This window comes from Taeniopygia guttata, chromosome 20, assembly GCF_048771995.1.
Source record: "Taeniopygia guttata chromosome 20, bTaeGut7.mat, whole genome shotgun sequence".
Taxonomy (NCBI): Eukaryota; Metazoa; Chordata; class Aves; order Passeriformes; family Estrildidae; genus Taeniopygia; species Taeniopygia guttata.
The window spans coordinates 7,339,622-7,355,886 of NC_133045.1; the positions used below are offsets into that span (position 1 = coordinate 7,339,622).

The 16,265-nt window shown below is 46.5% G+C and overlaps 2 protein-coding genes across 4 annotated transcripts; one reads left to right on the forward strand and one right to left on the reverse strand.

Moving 5' to 3' along the window:
• Nucleotides 1–209: 209 nt before the first annotated feature.
• On the forward strand, nucleotides 210–9,531 carry EPB42 (erythrocyte membrane protein band 4.2). 2 transcript variants are annotated; one of them, XM_030288518.4, is made up of 13 exons: nucleotides 213–382; nucleotides 1,838–2,023; nucleotides 2,704–2,934; nucleotides 3,359–3,477; nucleotides 4,168–4,290; nucleotides 4,661–4,835; nucleotides 5,107–5,245; nucleotides 5,625–5,728; nucleotides 6,035–6,277; nucleotides 7,104–7,418; nucleotides 7,865–8,025; nucleotides 8,269–8,402; nucleotides 9,276–9,531. In XM_030288518.4, the coding sequence occupies exons 1-13, from the start codon at nucleotides 373–375 to the stop codon at nucleotides 9,424–9,426; spliced, it is 2,091 nt and encodes a 696-aa protein (XP_030144378.4). In that variant the 5' UTR covers nucleotides 213–372; the 3' UTR covers nucleotides 9,427–9,531. The 2 variants fall into 2 exon arrangements, with proteins under 2 accessions (XP_041576147.2, XP_030144378.4); XM_041720213.2 differs by lacking the exon at nucleotides 4,168–4,290 and having other exon boundaries at nucleotides 210–382.
• Nucleotides 9,532–10,011: 480 nt separating this feature from the next.
• CCNDBP1 (cyclin D1 binding protein 1) lies at nucleotides 10,012–16,067 on the reverse strand. 2 transcript variants are annotated; one of them, XM_030288520.4, is made up of 11 exons: nucleotides 15,910–16,067; nucleotides 15,753–15,812; nucleotides 15,001–15,080; nucleotides 14,316–14,397; nucleotides 13,805–13,901; nucleotides 13,470–13,543; nucleotides 13,094–13,170; nucleotides 12,223–12,476; nucleotides 11,780–11,840; nucleotides 10,765–10,811; nucleotides 10,012–10,405 (listed from the first exon to the last, which is right to left on the reverse strand). In XM_030288520.4, exons 1-11 carry the CDS (start codon nucleotides 15,974–15,976, stop codon nucleotides 10,297–10,299), a joined length of 1,008 nt encoding a protein of 335 aa, XP_030144380.4. In that variant the 5' UTR covers nucleotides 15,977–16,067; the 3' UTR covers nucleotides 10,012–10,296. The 2 variants fall into 2 exon arrangements, with proteins under 2 accessions (XP_030144380.4, XP_032607868.3); XM_032751977.3 differs by lacking the exons at nucleotides 15,753–15,812; nucleotides 15,910–16,067 and having other exon boundaries at nucleotides 14,948–15,079.
• Nucleotides 16,068–16,265: the final 198 nt, after the last annotated feature.

A 16,265-nucleotide genomic window follows, 5' to 3' on the forward strand; every position in this document is an offset into this window, starting at 1 on the left:
TCCAACATATACACTGGAAGTGCATCTGTGCATTGCTTAGAGCCATATGAAGATTTGCATTTCCTACTCTGGGGTCCTCAGTGCACAGCTCCTTGAAGGAATTGTCACTGGCTGTCTCTAAATGCTTCACATCCCGCTGTGGAACTTCACCTCATCTGTAGCCTGTCTTCAGTGTGGTTTGAGAGATAAAAGAGTCCTCAACATCTGCACAGCAGATAAGCTGGAAAGGTGGCAACACCATGTCCCACCCTGTACAAAGAAATCAAGCAAACAACTTTGCAAGAGGACACTTTTTAAGACAGCTGGAAGAAGGAGCCACTGCCCACCAGAGCAAGCAGAAGCTGAATATTTTCATGGTACCCAGAACCAGCCATGGGCCAAGGTAAGCAAAAATCATTTTTGTTAGTTCCAAGCACTTGCCAGCTGTGTGTCAGGAAGAGACAACTGTTCTTGATCCAAGACAGTGTTCATGAGGCTTGTGGAAGAGCTGAACTTGCAGGGCAGGAGCCAAGTGCTCCAAAGGCTTAGGGAGCTCAGTTTGCATGGCAGACTGCACAAAAAGGCACAGCAATCAAAAGCTGGTATTGATGCCTGAGAGGAGTCTGAGAAGCAGCAAGAAGCAGCTAAGACAGACAGGTGAGGGTCTGGAAGCAAAGGTAAGTGAATCCTCAGCACAGGGAATGAGCGGGGTGTGAGGAATTAAGGAGACTACCCAACTGAATCAGAGAGATGACAAAGTGTTTGAGCCCCTGGAGCAGGCAACCAGTCCAGGTTCCAGGCAACCTTGAAAAAAGTGACAATAAGATCCATGAAAAGTCATATGATGGAGAGGGAGCCAGACTCCACATCACTCACTCTTCTACAAGACAGACAGAACAGACATCTTCATCACAGAGAAGAAAACAGATGAGGTCAGAGCTGGCTCCATAAGGCCTGAACTGGTGCAGGGCTTTGAACTGGGACAGCCATGATGGGATTTGAAAGCTGGACCAGAATCTTTCACTGAAAACATCACATGCAGAAAAATGGGGAAAGAGAAACAAAGCACACAATCCAATAAGAGTCTCCAACAGAGAAGGGACAACCACAATGCGAAAAGGACAAGACAGGACAAGACATCAGGAGAGAGCAGAGCAGTGAAATCTGCAAAGAGAGTTATGGCTTTAGCACGGGAACAATCAATTTAGATAGCAGAGAAATGCTCTGTGGATTTCAATTTTTTTAGCTGCAAGAGAGGGAGGAGCATGGGTCAGCAAGGGAAGGTAGGTGACAGCATGTGTCACATAAAGGGAAAGAGTTACAGCCCACAGGGGCAAGGACCTTAGTGATGAGCTGCCAGCCAATGAGGTAAATAAGGTCAGGATGATCCCAAGGCTGAGATAAAACAGGGAATAACTGGGTACTTGAAATTGTGGCAATTTTTTTTCTGTCTCCTGGTGCTGGACAAAAGCACATATGATGTGTATAAAGCCTGTGTAGGAGACAGGAGGACGGGGAAGAGGAGGAGGATCTTGCCTGTCACCTGTATGGTTTTGTCAACTAATGTGGAACTAAGTAGGAAAACTGATGTTTGACCCACCTGTGCATTTGAACCAGCAGCAAAGTTTGCACCAGTGCACTTAATGATGTCAGGTATAAGCAGTCACTCAACACCAGAACCACCAAGCTCAGAGTGAAGGTCTCTACCATTACTGGACAGAAAGTCTCAAAGGCAGGGGGAGAATATCTGGGTGGAGAAACACCTCATCAGGTGTTTGTGTATCCCAAAATGTGGCTCAGGGCCTGACTGCAGGCAGCTCACAGCCCCAAACTCATTCTCTATCTTCTCACACTACAGGTTTGAGCATCCAAAAATGTGATTTCATGATCCCAGAGAATAACAAAAGCCACCACACAGAAGAAATCAGCACTAAAAGGCTCATAGTGAGGCGGGGACAGCCATTCACCATCACTGTGAGCTTCTCAGTTCCAATACACAACTTCCTGAAGCAGATGAAGAGGACCTTCCTCATTGTACAGACAGGTAAAGCCGTTACAAACCTACCAGAGCTCTCCTCCACCCACCTGAAGAACAGAGCTGGGGGCAAAAACCATCTCCAGAGCTGGGCAGGGGTGCCAAATTTAGATGTGAGGCCAGTGAACTGTTTATGGAAGGCAAAGAAGAGTTTCCAGCTGCTGCAGGGTCACAGCCAGATCCCTTCCAGAAGGGACACTGCACACAATAACCAATACAGCTTCACTATTCCCTGATTGCAAAATATTCATGGGATCTCTTCTGGTGTTTGGGGTTAGGAATGTTCAAACCTGGCTGGCCTGTCACAGGTTTTTCTGATAGAGTGTTTTCTAGTGAGACCCCTGAGAAAGGCAGCAGCTTTCAGCCCCAGCTTGTTTTACCTTATTGTGAGCACTGGGCTGTGACTTTTGTTACAAGTCAATAAATTCCACAGGAACAGCAGGGCTGCACCATTCTGGCCATTCCTGGTTTCTGCAAATTTATGGAAAGCACATCTCACTTTCAAGCATGGAGACCTCAGTGCATTACTGACCTTAGCAATGTTCAGCGGGCATTAAGCTGCTAAAGGGTCATGACCCTCTCACAAGGAGAGCTATGGCTCCAGAGATAGACAAGGTCCCTGCAGTCTGCACAGGTGAGGAATTAACACAAGGTTTGGGATAAACACAACCAGATTTCTTTGTCTGCAGGACCACATTCTTCCAAAGCAGATGAAATCCAGGCTGAATTTCCCATCTCCAGCCTGGGAGACCAGAAACAGTGGAGTGCAGCAGTGGAGGAACAGGACCCAAACTTCTGGACCCTGTGTGTGAACACACCTGCCAATGCCCCCATTGGCCAGTACACTCTGCTTTTTCGTGCCTCCAAATCCCCTCAGCTCCTGGGCAGCTTCACCCTCCTCTTTAATCCCTGGTGCCAAGGTAGGTGGTCAGAAACAGGAAGGCAGGCTGGGATCAGTCACTTCACAAAAACAACCTTGGAGCTGTGGCACCGCCTCCATGGAGGGAGGCTGGGGCTGAGTCACCCAAGATTTTAGGATGAGTCAAGATTGAAATTGATCTGGTTAAAGCCACTGTATCTTTCTTAGTATTAGAACTTACCAGCCAGGAGAGTAGAAGGGCCTGTAAGTGCAACAGCCTGGGTTCAGAGGAACTTTTCGGACAAAGAAATAGAGATGAAAATGAAATTCTTCTTTCCTGTCTGATTCACAGTCTGAGGTATTTTTCAGGGCAGAATGCCAGGGACTGCCAAAGCACAGTGGAATCTGCTGCTGATGCATGAGAGATGCAAGTGCATCTGAGACCAGCAACGCTTTCTTCCTGATGCTTTTTTTCTCTAATCTAGATGATGAGGTGTTCTTGGCTAATGAGGCACAGCGACAGGAGTACATTTTAAACCAAGAGGGCATCATCTACCAGGGGACTGAAAATGCAATCCTAGCCCAGCCCTGGGAATTCAGTCAGGTAAGCAAGAGGTCCAATAGGTCTGTGCTCTCTTCTAACCACCAGCAGAGGAAAGGTGCATGTATCTGGTGTGTCCAAGATGCTCTGATGAAAGAGTTCTATTCATCCCCATGCTCTCTGCACCCACTACTTCCTGTGCAGGAGAACAGGCACCTGTGTATGACATTCTATAACCCAGCACATGTAATTGTAGCTTCCTTCTCAGACGGTCCTCTATAAAGGAATGCATTGATCTGTGTCTGAGCTTTATGTGCCTTCATTTCATCAACAGGTATAAAGCCATTTAACAGAGCTCAGTAATACTGTCTCTATATAACAGGTAAAGTGAGGACAAGAAGATCTTTCTGCTTGTCTAAGGCCATCTGACATAGCCAGTGATTATTTCACTTTCATGCCAGCAGATCATAAAAGTATCTCTGTGCCAACCTAGAGAGTGCTCCAGAAAAGCATCAACTTCCCTCAATCAGGGGACACAGTATCACGCTGATATATTTCCCACCTTCAAAAAAGTTGGAGGTCTGCCCTCAGCCCCCCCTGCCAGTCTCTGCCTGGAGTCCTCTTTCACAGCCCACTTACCTAAAGCTATCAGCAGAAAGGGAGAAACAATCTGCACAGTCACAAACCCTTGCAGGGACTCAAGAGAACAAAAGTTCATGGAGAATTTCCTGAAGTGATGTCCTCTTGTTTCAGTTTGAGGAGGATATGCTTGACATCTGCTTCATACTGCTGGCTCTAGGGGAGCACTTCCAAAGAGAAAAGGATCCTGCCCAGCGCAAAAACCCCGTCCACGTCTGCCGAGCAGTTGCTGCCATGGTAAGGAGGGCAGAGAGCAGCCCCTGACCCAGGCAGGGGGCACCTTCTCAACCCCAGGTCAGGCCAAACCACTGACCAAAGAGGAAGCCTGTTCCAAACAACACCTCCTGCCCATCTCCAGCCTGTCCTGATACTCCCTCAGCAGACAAGTAGGGCTGCAGGAGGCTCTCAGCAGTGAAATTGCACTTACTGAATAAATCTCAGAGGACACTGCTGCCCCTTTTCTGCTCAGCTGTGACCTTCATGCTTTGCACAAAAAAAAATCCTCTTGGTGTTATCTGCTTTGGAGTAGATTCCACAAACAGGATCAGGTGGACCTACCAAAGAGAGGCAATTCCTTAATACATCTTTCTCCCCTCCTTTTCTGCAGGTGAACTGCAATGAGTTTAGAAGCCTGACAGAATATGAGCCTGGGCAACACGATAATGGGACACCCCCTTCCACATGGCTGGGAAGCAGCCCCATCCTCCAGCAGTGGATTGCATCAAAATTCCAGCCTGTCCGCTACGGGAGGTGCTGGGTGTTTGCTGCAGTCCTGTGTTCAGGTACAGTGCTGCTACAACCTTTAATCTTCAGATCTTTAGTTTCATCAACACCCAGCATCACTGCCTTTGAGATAAGAGTATCAGTGCATCCATTCACTGAATGCACATGTGAAATCTTATTTCCTGAGGGAGGAATGCCTCTTGCAAAGTCCAAACAGCAGACCTGGTGCCATTGCTGACAGGCCTAGCACCAGAAGAGGCTCTACATCTATCAGCAGAGATACCCTTAGGGCAGGTGCACAACTGATTCACAGCTCTCTCTTCTGCACAGTTCTGAGGTGCCTGGGAATTCCTACCAGGGTGGTCACTGGCTTTACATGGGCTCACAACACCAAGTGCAGCCTGAGTGTGGATGAGTATTATGATGAAGATGGGACACTGCTCACACAGGACAAGAGTGCTCATGTCTGGTAAGAACACATGGCAGGGCCCAAGCAAGAATTTGGGACAATACTTGGATGTGGGAAATGAAACATGGGGGAAAGAGGTAAAACAGCTGCAAGGAGGTGACAGGAGACAGCTCAGCTGAGATCCTGGCTGCAAGACCTGTTCTTGATAAACTGCTGCAACCCAAACTCAAGAGTGCCCTATTTCTAGAGCCCACAAAGGAAGAATGACAGCCCAGTCCAGTTGGAGAAACTCCACTTGTTTCTCCACACACAACTCTGCACTTCTCAATATGAACTGAACTCTTTCAAGGGAGCATAAACCAGCTGTGGCTTGGCAAAAGCTTTACTGTACCTTAGGGCTCAGTCCCTTGATAAAAGCTCATGCTGCTGCCTCTTGCAGGACCTTCCATGTTTGGAATGAATGCTGGATGGCTCGGTCAGACTTGCTACCAAAGTACAGTGGGTGGCAGGCACTGGATGCCACCTGCCAGGAAAAAAGCACAGGTAAGATACCAGAGATGGGCTTGAGCAAGAGCAGGGGGGAAGTGAAGCAGGGGTAAATAAAACCATTCAATATTCCTCCTTTCCCATCTTCCAGTGGAAGGATGCAAAAAGACAGGCATTCACTCACCCTGTTGACTTTAGGTACAAAATTATAATTTATCTGTTTGGTTTGTGCAGCCCATGTAGCTCTATCACTGCTTCCTAATGGCCTCCTGAACAAGATACTTCACCAGCATAGGTCTAAACTAGGGATGGGTTTAGTTGGGAAATCATCTGATTCTTAACTGGACCACATTTTCTATTCAGGTCTGTCCTTCTGTGGGCCAGCCCCTGTTCATGCCATCAAGGAGGGTGACACACAAGTTGATTATGATGTCTGCTACTTCTTTGCTGCCATCAATGCCAAGTGTCATGTCTGGATACACAAAGCAGATGACACCCTCAAGCCAGCTTATGGTGGCACAAAATACACCGGGAACAACATCAGCACCAAGAGCGTGGGCAGTGAGCGCTGTGAGGACATCACACAAAACTACAAGTACCCTGAAGGTATGGGGCAGGCACGGGGCTGAGCACATTCCTTGTCACTATTACAAGCCAGGAGTAAAAGACTAGAGCAGAGCCAAACCAGACCACCAGGGTCATCCACTTCTCACTACTTCCCCTTCTTCAGTGGCACTAGAACACCTGATTCTCTCTGTCTACAGAGCCAAAGCAGAGGTCATCACCCAAACTTCACCCTGCTTAATGGCATTGAGGTGTCTGGAAGACCAGCTGTTTGTTCACTAAGCACTTCCATGTCTGGAATACCTTTTCTGATTTCTATTATCTCTACACTCTGTGCATCCACCTCCCATTACCTCTGTAATATAAATATGGATAGATATATTTCAGACTCCAGCTTTCTCAAAAGGACTGTAGTGCTCTCAGACGCTCCCTCAACAAGTAGCTCCCCTTCAGATTCTCAGTGCTGTTTCCCTGGCTCAACCATACCAACCCATCTTAACCTGTGGCTTGTTGTCTCCATGGCTGCAGGAGACAACTGCAACTTTTCTACACATGAGAACATGGAACTGTGCCTTAGCTACAGCAACAAAAAAAAGCTGCCTACTCTACTCAGATAGATGCTGGCACCAAGGTGTTTTAAAACTATGACAACTATTCCCAAGTAGAATCTGTCAGGCACATCCAGTGAATATCCTGACAGCTGAAGCTGTCAGACTGATCCAACCAGAAGCACAAAAGGGTATCTCTCTATGCTCTTAGAAACAGCTATCTACAACTACCAGGAGAAATCAATGCCATTCTCCTGCTGCTTCTCACTAGTAAACAGGAAAGAGTAGCAAAGTATGTGCTTCCTTTTTTTTTGTGACAGGTTCTCTCCAGGAAAAAAAAGTACTTGACAAAGCCTACAGAAATATGAAGGAACTTAAGACAACCAGCAGCAGCACAGAGTTTATCTTCATTCCTACTGCTCTGGAAGAGCCACTCAACCTTTTCATCCACTTCCAGTCAAGTAGTTCTTTGCAACTGGGACAAGATATTACACTTTCCATTGAAGTGTTTAACAACAGTGATAGAGAAAAGGCTACTCATTTGGTAGCTGGGATCCAGGCTCTGCATTATAATGGTGTGCCCATTGCCCAACTTTGGAAGGAAGAGTTCCATTTTAACCTCCACAGCAATTCAGGTAAGGACTCCCCTGGGTACATGGCTAGAAAAGTCCTCTAGTGCTCTCATTTCAGAGAAATTCTCCTAGCCCTAGGTTTACAAAAGGTTGGCTGAATAGTTGATTCTAGGTGATTTCCCAGAGAGATTGCAGAGTCTCCCTAATGGGAGATATTCCAGAACCAACTGGACACAATCCTATGCCATGTACCCTGTCATGACCCTGCTTGGGCAGGGTGGTTGGACCAGATGATCCACTATTGTCCATTCCAACCTCACTCATTCTGTGAAATAAAACACTTTGGCAACATCACCTTAGAGATTTTCAATCTGCAAATCCACTTTGGGTCACTTAAGCATTTAAATGCTGCAGCTCTGAGTATCATGTTGGGCACTGAACACTCCAGGAGTCATGCAGGAAAAGACCAGACTGCGCTCATCACTTGTTATTTCACCACTCTGTTCCAGTCAATAACCTGAGGGTCTCTGTGCCTTACACATGGTTTGGAAAAGAGCTGGGAGAGAACCACCTGCTCAGGCTGACTGCTGTGCTGAGAGACGAGGACTCCTCCTACATGTACCTGGCACAGGAAGAAATCAGCCTTTGTGATTCCCCTCTCACCATTGAGGTAAGACTGGGCTGTCATTCTGCCACTGCAGTAGGGAAAAAATGGCTTCTGTAGTCATAAGCAGCAAAACAATTCTGCTGGGTTCAGGGGCTTTCTGAGAAGCCAGAGCAGAAATTAAGCTGGACTTTACCTCTTCTGGCAAATAGCAGCACAGGCAAAAAAAAAATAAAAATCACACATCTCCCTTTAATCATAAAAGAATACATCTTCTCTCAGTTTCAGCTCATTTGCTTCTTTCAACAGTTCCCAGAAAACATGGTCCAGTATGAGCCAAGCACAGCAAAGATCAGCCTCCAGAACCCCCTCATGGAACCCCTGGAGCAGTGTGTGATAGCAGTGGCAGGGCGAGGGCTCATTTACAGACAAAGGAATTACAGGTAAGTGCAAACTGACTGATCCAAGAGCAGCACGTGGAAAAAGAGACACAATACAAGCAAGAGAAACCCTTGAACAGGAAAGGTTGTCTCAAATATAACCAGGCAAGAACATGGTAGGAAGGTATCACTATGGCATGAAAGCCCCAAGCATCCCATCCTTTATTTACACAAAATATAGATGATTTTCACACTGAAAAGGAGAAAAGCCAGCTAAGAGAACTTTAAACAGATGTGTAATACCTAAGTTGAAGCCAATATAGTATCTATGAAAGCTTCAACATCAAAGGCATAGACAGCAAAATGAAAACCTCCTCCCAACAAAAAGGATAACCAGAGACATGTCCCAGGACTTAGCCAGAAACACACATAAAACAAGACAAAGTTAGAAGTCACTGAAATGAGCTATGAAATGTAGAAATTATTTGCTCTTGAGAAATCAATTACTTTCTAGTGAGCAACTTGAACATCCTTAGGTGGAGTAAAACTGTACTGTTCATTACATCTTTCCATCCATTACTCACTGTAAACAATAGACAGTGGTGTCTTCCCCTTCACTCCTGAAGAACCAGGCAAATGGGACTTAGCCAAGAGCCACCAAAGGGGCATGCTCCCCCTCACATGACAAACACCCCACATTTATCTCAAGAAGCTGCAGTAGGACAAAGTCCCCTTAGATGTCTCCATAGAGACTTTCAACTCTACTGTTAGATCAATTTCACTGTGATAGTTCAAGTAACTACCAGCTTTCTTCTATTTCTTTTTTTCCTTTCTTTTTTGGCACCACATTCCTGTCTAGCTAATCCATGTCCCAGACACAGGAAACTAAAAACAAAGAGAGGGGTGATTCCTGCATAATCCTTTCTCTCCTTTCAGGCTGGGCTCTGTGCAAGCTAAAAGCACTCAAGAGCTGCAAATCCCATTCACCCCCACTCGAGCAGGGCCCAGAAGACTCACTGCACGTCTTACCTGCCTCCAGCTCCAGAACCTGAAGAGCTACAGAACCACCAACATTGCAGCTGCCTGAGGCCCAGCTCAGGACAGGTCCTTACAAAACAGTGGCCATGATCTGTGCCCTGATCACAGGCAAGCACAGATGTTAACAGTTTAATAAAATTCATATTTAAAAACATGTCAGATTTTGATTATTTGCACAAACCCAACTCTCTCCCATCTGCCACCACGTCCACTCTCCAGTTTTAAAGTTGAATCTCACTGTGACAACGATGGGCTGAATGCTGAAGCAGACATTGCAGTTCTCACCATACCTTGTGCTGAGCCCACCAGTGCTTAAGTGTTTTGCCCTACCTGTGACAGAGTAAAAGATATCCTGGAACCTTAAAGTGATCATAGATACAGAATGTCTCTAGGGATATATAGGGGGATATCTCCCCCTGTAGATCCTTGACATCGGTAAGGGAGTAAACAATATTTTCTGCTGCTTTCTGAGAAAATAAAGAAAAAGCTCATTCACTACTCTCTAAGGTTAGACAGGAAATAGCAGCAGTGCAGCACATTTTATAATTATTCACTGGGCTGCTTGCAAAAGAGCAAGACCCTTTCATTCTGTATATATCCTTTGCCCTCCGAAGACAGATAAAAGCAACTAATGTAAATCTAGCAATATTTTATTTTTCTCTGAACTACAACTGCTGTAGTTGTAATGTCTGAAGAATGCGACATGTTAAGAAGCAGCACTGCATCATCTCAAGAATCCAAGCAAAATGACACCTTCTGCCATGGCAAAGGGCAATTTCCTGGAGAAGTTCTTCCAAGTAGCAGTGAAGTTCTCTCCTACATTGTTCTCATCATTTTCCAAAAAGCTGAAAAACAGCAAAGTTCACTGGAAATGTAGATGCCAGGGTCAGTGGCAGCAACACTTGTAGGCACAGAAGAGTTAAAGTTGACCCTGTGTAAAGTTCTTGACTTTGTTCATGTTGTGATCCACAGCACCACTTAGAAACTGCACCCAGCCTTCCTCTGATGGTGGACATACATGGCTTGTCCTGCAAAGTGGAGGAAATTCATTAGGGAAGCTTCCTGGTGTGTCATGCATCCAAGCAACACAGGGGTATTGTGAAGCTCTGAATAACCACAGCAGTAAAACAGGGCTGCTCTAGCCCCAGAGCACTTTGAGCAAGGAAGAACCCACACTCACCTCTGCAGTCCCACACCCAAAACAAGGGAACTACTATCATCCCTAGCATCTTTTTCTTACTCCCATCCCTTTGTAACTAGGTAACATAATCATTGTTCCAAAATGCCAGTATCTACTGTCTAGAAATGAGTCATCTTTGACATGAGGCAGAAAGGTATCAACCTTCATAGCAGGGGACACACACTTACAAAACTAGCTCATACTCACTTTGCAATCTCTAAGACTTTCTTTAATACTGAGGCCAACTTAGCAGCCTAGAAAGAAACAAAAGGGAAATAAGGTGAGCCAAATGTGAGGAAAAGTGGGGTCTGAACAGTACTGGAAAATAAAGAGGACTATAGAGATGCACAAAAGTCAAGAATGAATAAAACTGCCATGGATCCAGATGCAGAATGAAGTTATTCATCACTGCCATGCTGGAAGTGTCTCCCAACCTACTCCTGGCTTTGACAGGTAAAAAAAAAACTGGCTATCTTTTAAAGCATACATTAAATACCTTTAAAAAATCAGCCTATTAGAAATTAGTAATTGATATTAAAGTACAAAGTTGCAAGTGATTGATTTTAATGCAATTTGATATTAAGTAATTATTTTTTTATTAAAAAAAATCAAGCCAGTGGCCAAAGGCATGAAACTAGGATTAAGAATAAAAGAAATCCCAGATAGGAGGAGATTTGTACTTGACTTATGATGCAAGGCATGTTTCAAAGATCAGTCAGGTTGCCAGAGCATTGCCCAGTCAAGTTTTGAGTGTTGCCAAAGATGTAGACTCCACTGCTTCTCCAAGGAGCTTGTTTCAGTGCTTAACTACACTCACTGTAAGAGTTTTTCACTTCATAGATAACTTTATTTGAGCAAGACTTCACTACCCAAGGAAAGAAGTACATCTGCAGTACCTAGGCAGCCTTAGACTCACTTTGCTGAGGTTCTATCACTGGAAATCCCAATGGATTATAGTTCAGAGCTGAAGTTTTAAGTGGCCACGCTCTTCCCTGAAGAGGCACAGATGAAGAATGTGTTTCCACTTGAAGGAAGTTAAATGTACAAGAACAAAGGGCACTCTTCATCCCTAGGAAATTATTACTGAGGCAGTTACTAGCACCCATCTCTCCGTGAAGCCATATAACCCCTCCAATCTGATTTCTTCCCATTCCCCACAGCCAGGCCACTGTCCCACGGGCAGATACTCAGATACTGAGATATCAGTACTGCAGATACTCACGTTAAGTCGCACAGCCAATGGGTTCACAGGTGGGTACATGCTCAGCGCCAGCTCATCAACACTACAACAGAAAAGAGGGGAGCAAGGAAGGAAAGTTCTGACAGTACAACTCACAGATCCTGGTCAAAGCCTGCATCCATCCTGAATGCAGCTCAGGAACAACAGTGAGATGTCAGCTGTACCTACAGGATGCTTCCCACTGCCTTCTCTGTCACCTGTGTGTCCCCCTCACCGTGGAATGAGATGTGGTCACAGCTCCATCCCCTATGCTTCTCTCCTGACTTACAACCCTCAACAGCTTAACAGCCTTCCACCACATCTGTGTCCCCAACTTGCTCACAGCTCCAGTATCACAGAGGTTCTTCCTACTCCTCACTCAAGACCTCAAAGAAAGACCAAGACTGCTCTAGAGGGAAAAGCAGCATGGGGAGAACCCTGCTTACCTTGGGCTGATCTCATTAGCAATGTCTGCCAGGTCATCCAGCTGTGCAATGTGCTCTGGAGAATCAGCTTTGCCATGGGCTTTCACTGCAGCCAAGACTTTCTTCAGGCAAGCTTTAGAAGCCTTCATCAATCCCATGCAGGAGCTGAGCAGCTGCCGGTCAGCCTCTGACCAATACGTGTCTCTGTTGCCACGAAAGCCGAGCTCCTCATCTTCCATGATGTCCCCATAGGGATCCTGCCCTTCCACCAGTGCCTGAGAACACAGAGGCACTGAAAACCCAGAGCCTAACATCAATTCCAGCAATACCCAGGAGGAAAGGGAAAACATAATCTAGACATCATATAAATAATTAATGGAGAAATCTCAGTTGGTTAATCCTAAAATGACTGGATTAAGAAAAACTAATCCACCACTCTAACAGTGCAAACAGCAGGAACCTGGTGAATTCTTACATGATCCTAAATTGCCTCCCCCATCCCCAGTTCAGGACATGGTTTTACAAAAGTTTTATACAAAGTAAACCAGGCTTGAGAATAAAAACCCATTAAAATCAAACATAAAACAATAATCTATGCCATGTCAGAACAAATTTATATTAAAGTTGGTATGTAAAAGAATTCCTGTGTTCCATCAGTGAACCACCACAGAGGGTGGCTAGGCACTGGAACAAGCTCCCCAGAGTAGTGGTCACAGCCCCAAACCTGCCAGAAGCATTTGGACAACTCTCAGGGATATGGTGGGATTGTTTGGGTTGTCCTGTGCAGGGCCAGGAGCTGTGCTTGATCTTTGTGTATCCCTTCCAATTCAGAATATTCTGAGTCTATGAATCCACCACTGCAGGTTCCTTTAAGGCTTAGGGGCTTCCTTACATGTTCCATCTCCTCCACAGCATCCTTGACCACACCTAGACATGAAGTCATAGATGACACAACTGCTGCCTGGTTATCTGCAGAAGCAAAAGGACAAAAACTGTGGCACCTCACTGTTTCCAATTCAGTGTGCAACAACCTCCATCTAGGCTTGCAATCACTGTAGGATCAAACTTCTTGCAGAGCTTAGAGCTGCACTGTTGTCAGGCAAAGAATCTGACCTGGTTTCCAAGCTTATACATTTCAAAACCAGTCAGGTTTTTTGAGTTATTCTGCATTCAGCCTTCATTGTACCAGCTGGAATGTCCTTGCAAAAGCTACTGATATTCCAAGACAATACATCCTAGTGCTGTTACTCTGCATTTACAACACTCACCTCGTGGCAGGTTAGACACTTGCTCACAGGCCTCCCACACACCTCCAGTTGATATTAGCTGTTCCTGAGACAAGCTGAAATGAAACAAAACAAAACCCTCGAGGTTAGAGTCAATAACAGCACTGTGCTAGACTGTGGTTAAATTTTGTGCATCAAAGATGATAAACACCAGCAAAAGTTCTACTGCAAAGATGTCACCAACCAGCTTGTCACTAGTATGGCATGTCTTTGTAAAGGTCTTGCTGCTTCTTAACAAGTATATTTGCAACTTTTTCTTGCCCTTTTTCCCCAAAATTATCAAAAAATCACAGAACCATGCAATTGAAAATTACAACCTCTCCACTGGGGCATTGAGAATTGTATCTGTGAGTTGGATCATCCCTTCCACTACTTCAGTGGTAGCATCTCGAACCATCTTCCGAAGAGTAGTACCTGGTTGAGATTGAGAAAGAGCAAGAAAGTTTGCACAAAGTCAGCACTGACAGAAAGCAAGCGCTGATGATGAACACACAGACTGCTCTGTTTGTGTGGATACACTGTATAAATGAAGTTACAAGCATTTGGAAGAAAGGAAAATGCTTCCCAGTTCCAAAAGAACTCTGGGCAAGGATTTGAACACTTCATGAATTTCAATCCTCAATCAACTACACAACTTCCTACATTATCACTCTCCCACAGACGGAAAACTGCAGCAGCAGACAGACAAGTACCTCACTCATAAACACGTTCAAAGTCTACAGAACAGCTGATAATGGGACACCATGCTAATGAAAACTTGCTGATTCCAGAACTCTGAAAGAACCACCATCCTATACAGCAGTGACTGCCTTGCTGTCATTATCTCACCTTGGCCCTTGGGTAGCCAGTAATACACTGTGGCAACTGCAAGGATGGCATTTTGGACATCCTCACTCAGCTTCCGGCAGTTCTGAAAACAGAGAGGCAAAAGGATCACCCATGAGTAACACACATCTGCACCACATTTAGAAATGCTCACAAGCAATCACTGGCTTTCATACTGCTCTGAGAAAAGGGAAGAATAGCAATGGCCAGTCTGCTTGAGAAACAAATACAGCACGAGAAGAAGACGCCATAAGCAAGCTATATGCATATCAACCTGCCTCATGATTTAGTAACAAAACACTTCTGCTGTGGTGGTCATTCATCAGAGAAGAAAAAGTAACTTAGATCATTATTCTGAATGAAGGTCTTTTCTTCTCTCTCCTCCAAACACCTGTACGATAAACTTCTCTCAACTGATACCAAAAATATTGCATATTCTTTGTTAAACCTAAGGCCTCTATTCTCCAATAATCTATCTCCATCAACAATGAGCTGTAGCTGTGAAAGAATACAAGAACATTTTTATTTAGTGTATTTCCCTATCTTAAGAGAAATTTGTTCTCTGGGCAGTTATTGGATTCTATCAATACCCTCTACAGTACACAACCCATTTAGTCAAATGAATCAAGAAATACCTGAAGCTTGCAAACACACAGCAATTTCATAGTCTGGCGAGGCTTTCTCTCACCTCTGCAGAAGGTAGTGGAGGTCTTGAGAATGCCAGACTCAGCTTTGTAGCTTCCTGTGATGTTACTTGGAATGTCTGACCTAAAAAAATCCAGTGGGAGCAAAAGAAGAGAAAGAAACTCAGGTAAAAGATAGAAGAACAGAGCAGCACCTCTGATCCTACTACTTGCTTACCATTACACCCAAGCCATACAAAAACATAAACTAAACCCCACCACAAAGAAAAATTCCCTGGTGCATTTGTGCCATGCATGTTGCTTGTGTCCTGTGTCTGCTTTTTCTCGCTTGGCTGGTAGTGATAGCCAGAAGCCCAATCGGCATCTGGTTCATGACGTCTTCACCAGGATGTGCCACGAGGCTATAACACAGACCTTGATAAATCTTGTATGAAAAGTTCAATATCGGCCTTTGCTTTGCCACACCTTGGAGTGCTTGGTAAGCAGAGTTAGTGGTCAGGCACTGGAACAGGTTGGCCTCGGAGGTGATGGAGTCACTAACGATGTTTAGGAGGCTGGATCTGGCACTGACGTGGTTTAGGGTTTACAGAGATAGCACTGGGTTAGCGGTTGGACTTGATGATCTTAAAGATCTCTCTCTTCCAGCCTTGCCCATTCCGCGACTCCGTGAGCGGAGGGCACGCCCCACAGCTGCAGACCCGTCGGGGACAGCAGCCCTGCCGCGGAGCGGCCCCGCGGGCACCCGGCCCCGGCCCCCACCGAGTCCCGGCCCGGCCCGGCCGCTCCCCGCCCGTACCTAGCGCGTCCCAGAAGCGCGGCAGCTCGAACGGCTCTCGGCCCTCGCCCGGCTCTCCCTCTGCAACGGCACAGACACAGCTCAGCCCGCGGAGAGCCGGCCCGGCTCGGCCCGACCCCCGCCCGGCCCCGGCCCCGGCCCCGGCCCCGGCCCGCACCTCGCAGCCGCGCCAGCACCGCCCGCAGCGCCCCGCGCACGTCCCGCAGCGGCTCCCGCGCCTCCATCACTGCGGGGCGGCTGCGGGGCGGCCCCGGAGCGGCCCTCGCGTCACGTCCGCTCCGGGAGCGGCTGGAGCGGCCCCACAGAGAGCCCCACCCCACACAGAGCCCGGCCCCACACAGAGCCCGGCCCTACAGAGACAGCCCCGCCCCACAGAGACAGCCCCGCCCCACACAGAGCCCCGCCCCACACAGAGCCCCGCCCCACACAGATCCCCGCCCCACAGGGACAGCCCCGCCCCATAGAGAGCCCCGCCCCACAGAGAGCCTTGCCCCACAGAGCCCCGCTCCATAG

Bases quoted from the DNA above. Each gene is read 5' to 3' on its own strand.
- CCNDBP1 (XM_030288520.4), bottom strand. From the start codon at position 15,976: ATGGAGGCGCGGGAGCCGCTGCGGGACGTGCGCGGGGCGCTGCGGGCG. The intron at 15,813-15,909 runs GTGCGGGCCGGG...GTGCCGTTGCAG, and splicing joins GGTGCTGGCGCGGCTGCGAG to AGGGAGAGCCGGGCGAGGGC. The intron at 10,812-11,779 runs GTGAGTATCTGC...GTTTCTTTCTAG, and splicing joins CATTGGCTGTGCGACTTAAC to GCTGCTAAGTTGGCCTCAGT.
- EPB42 (XM_030288518.4), top strand. The intron at 3,478-4,167 runs GTAAGCAAGAGG...CTCTTGTTTCAG, and splicing joins AGCCCTGGGAATTCAGTCAG to TTTGAGGAGGATATGCTTGA. The intron at 8,026-8,268 runs GTAAGACTGGGC...TTCTTTCAACAG, and splicing joins ATTCCCCTCTCACCATTGAG to TTCCCAGAAAACATGGTCCA.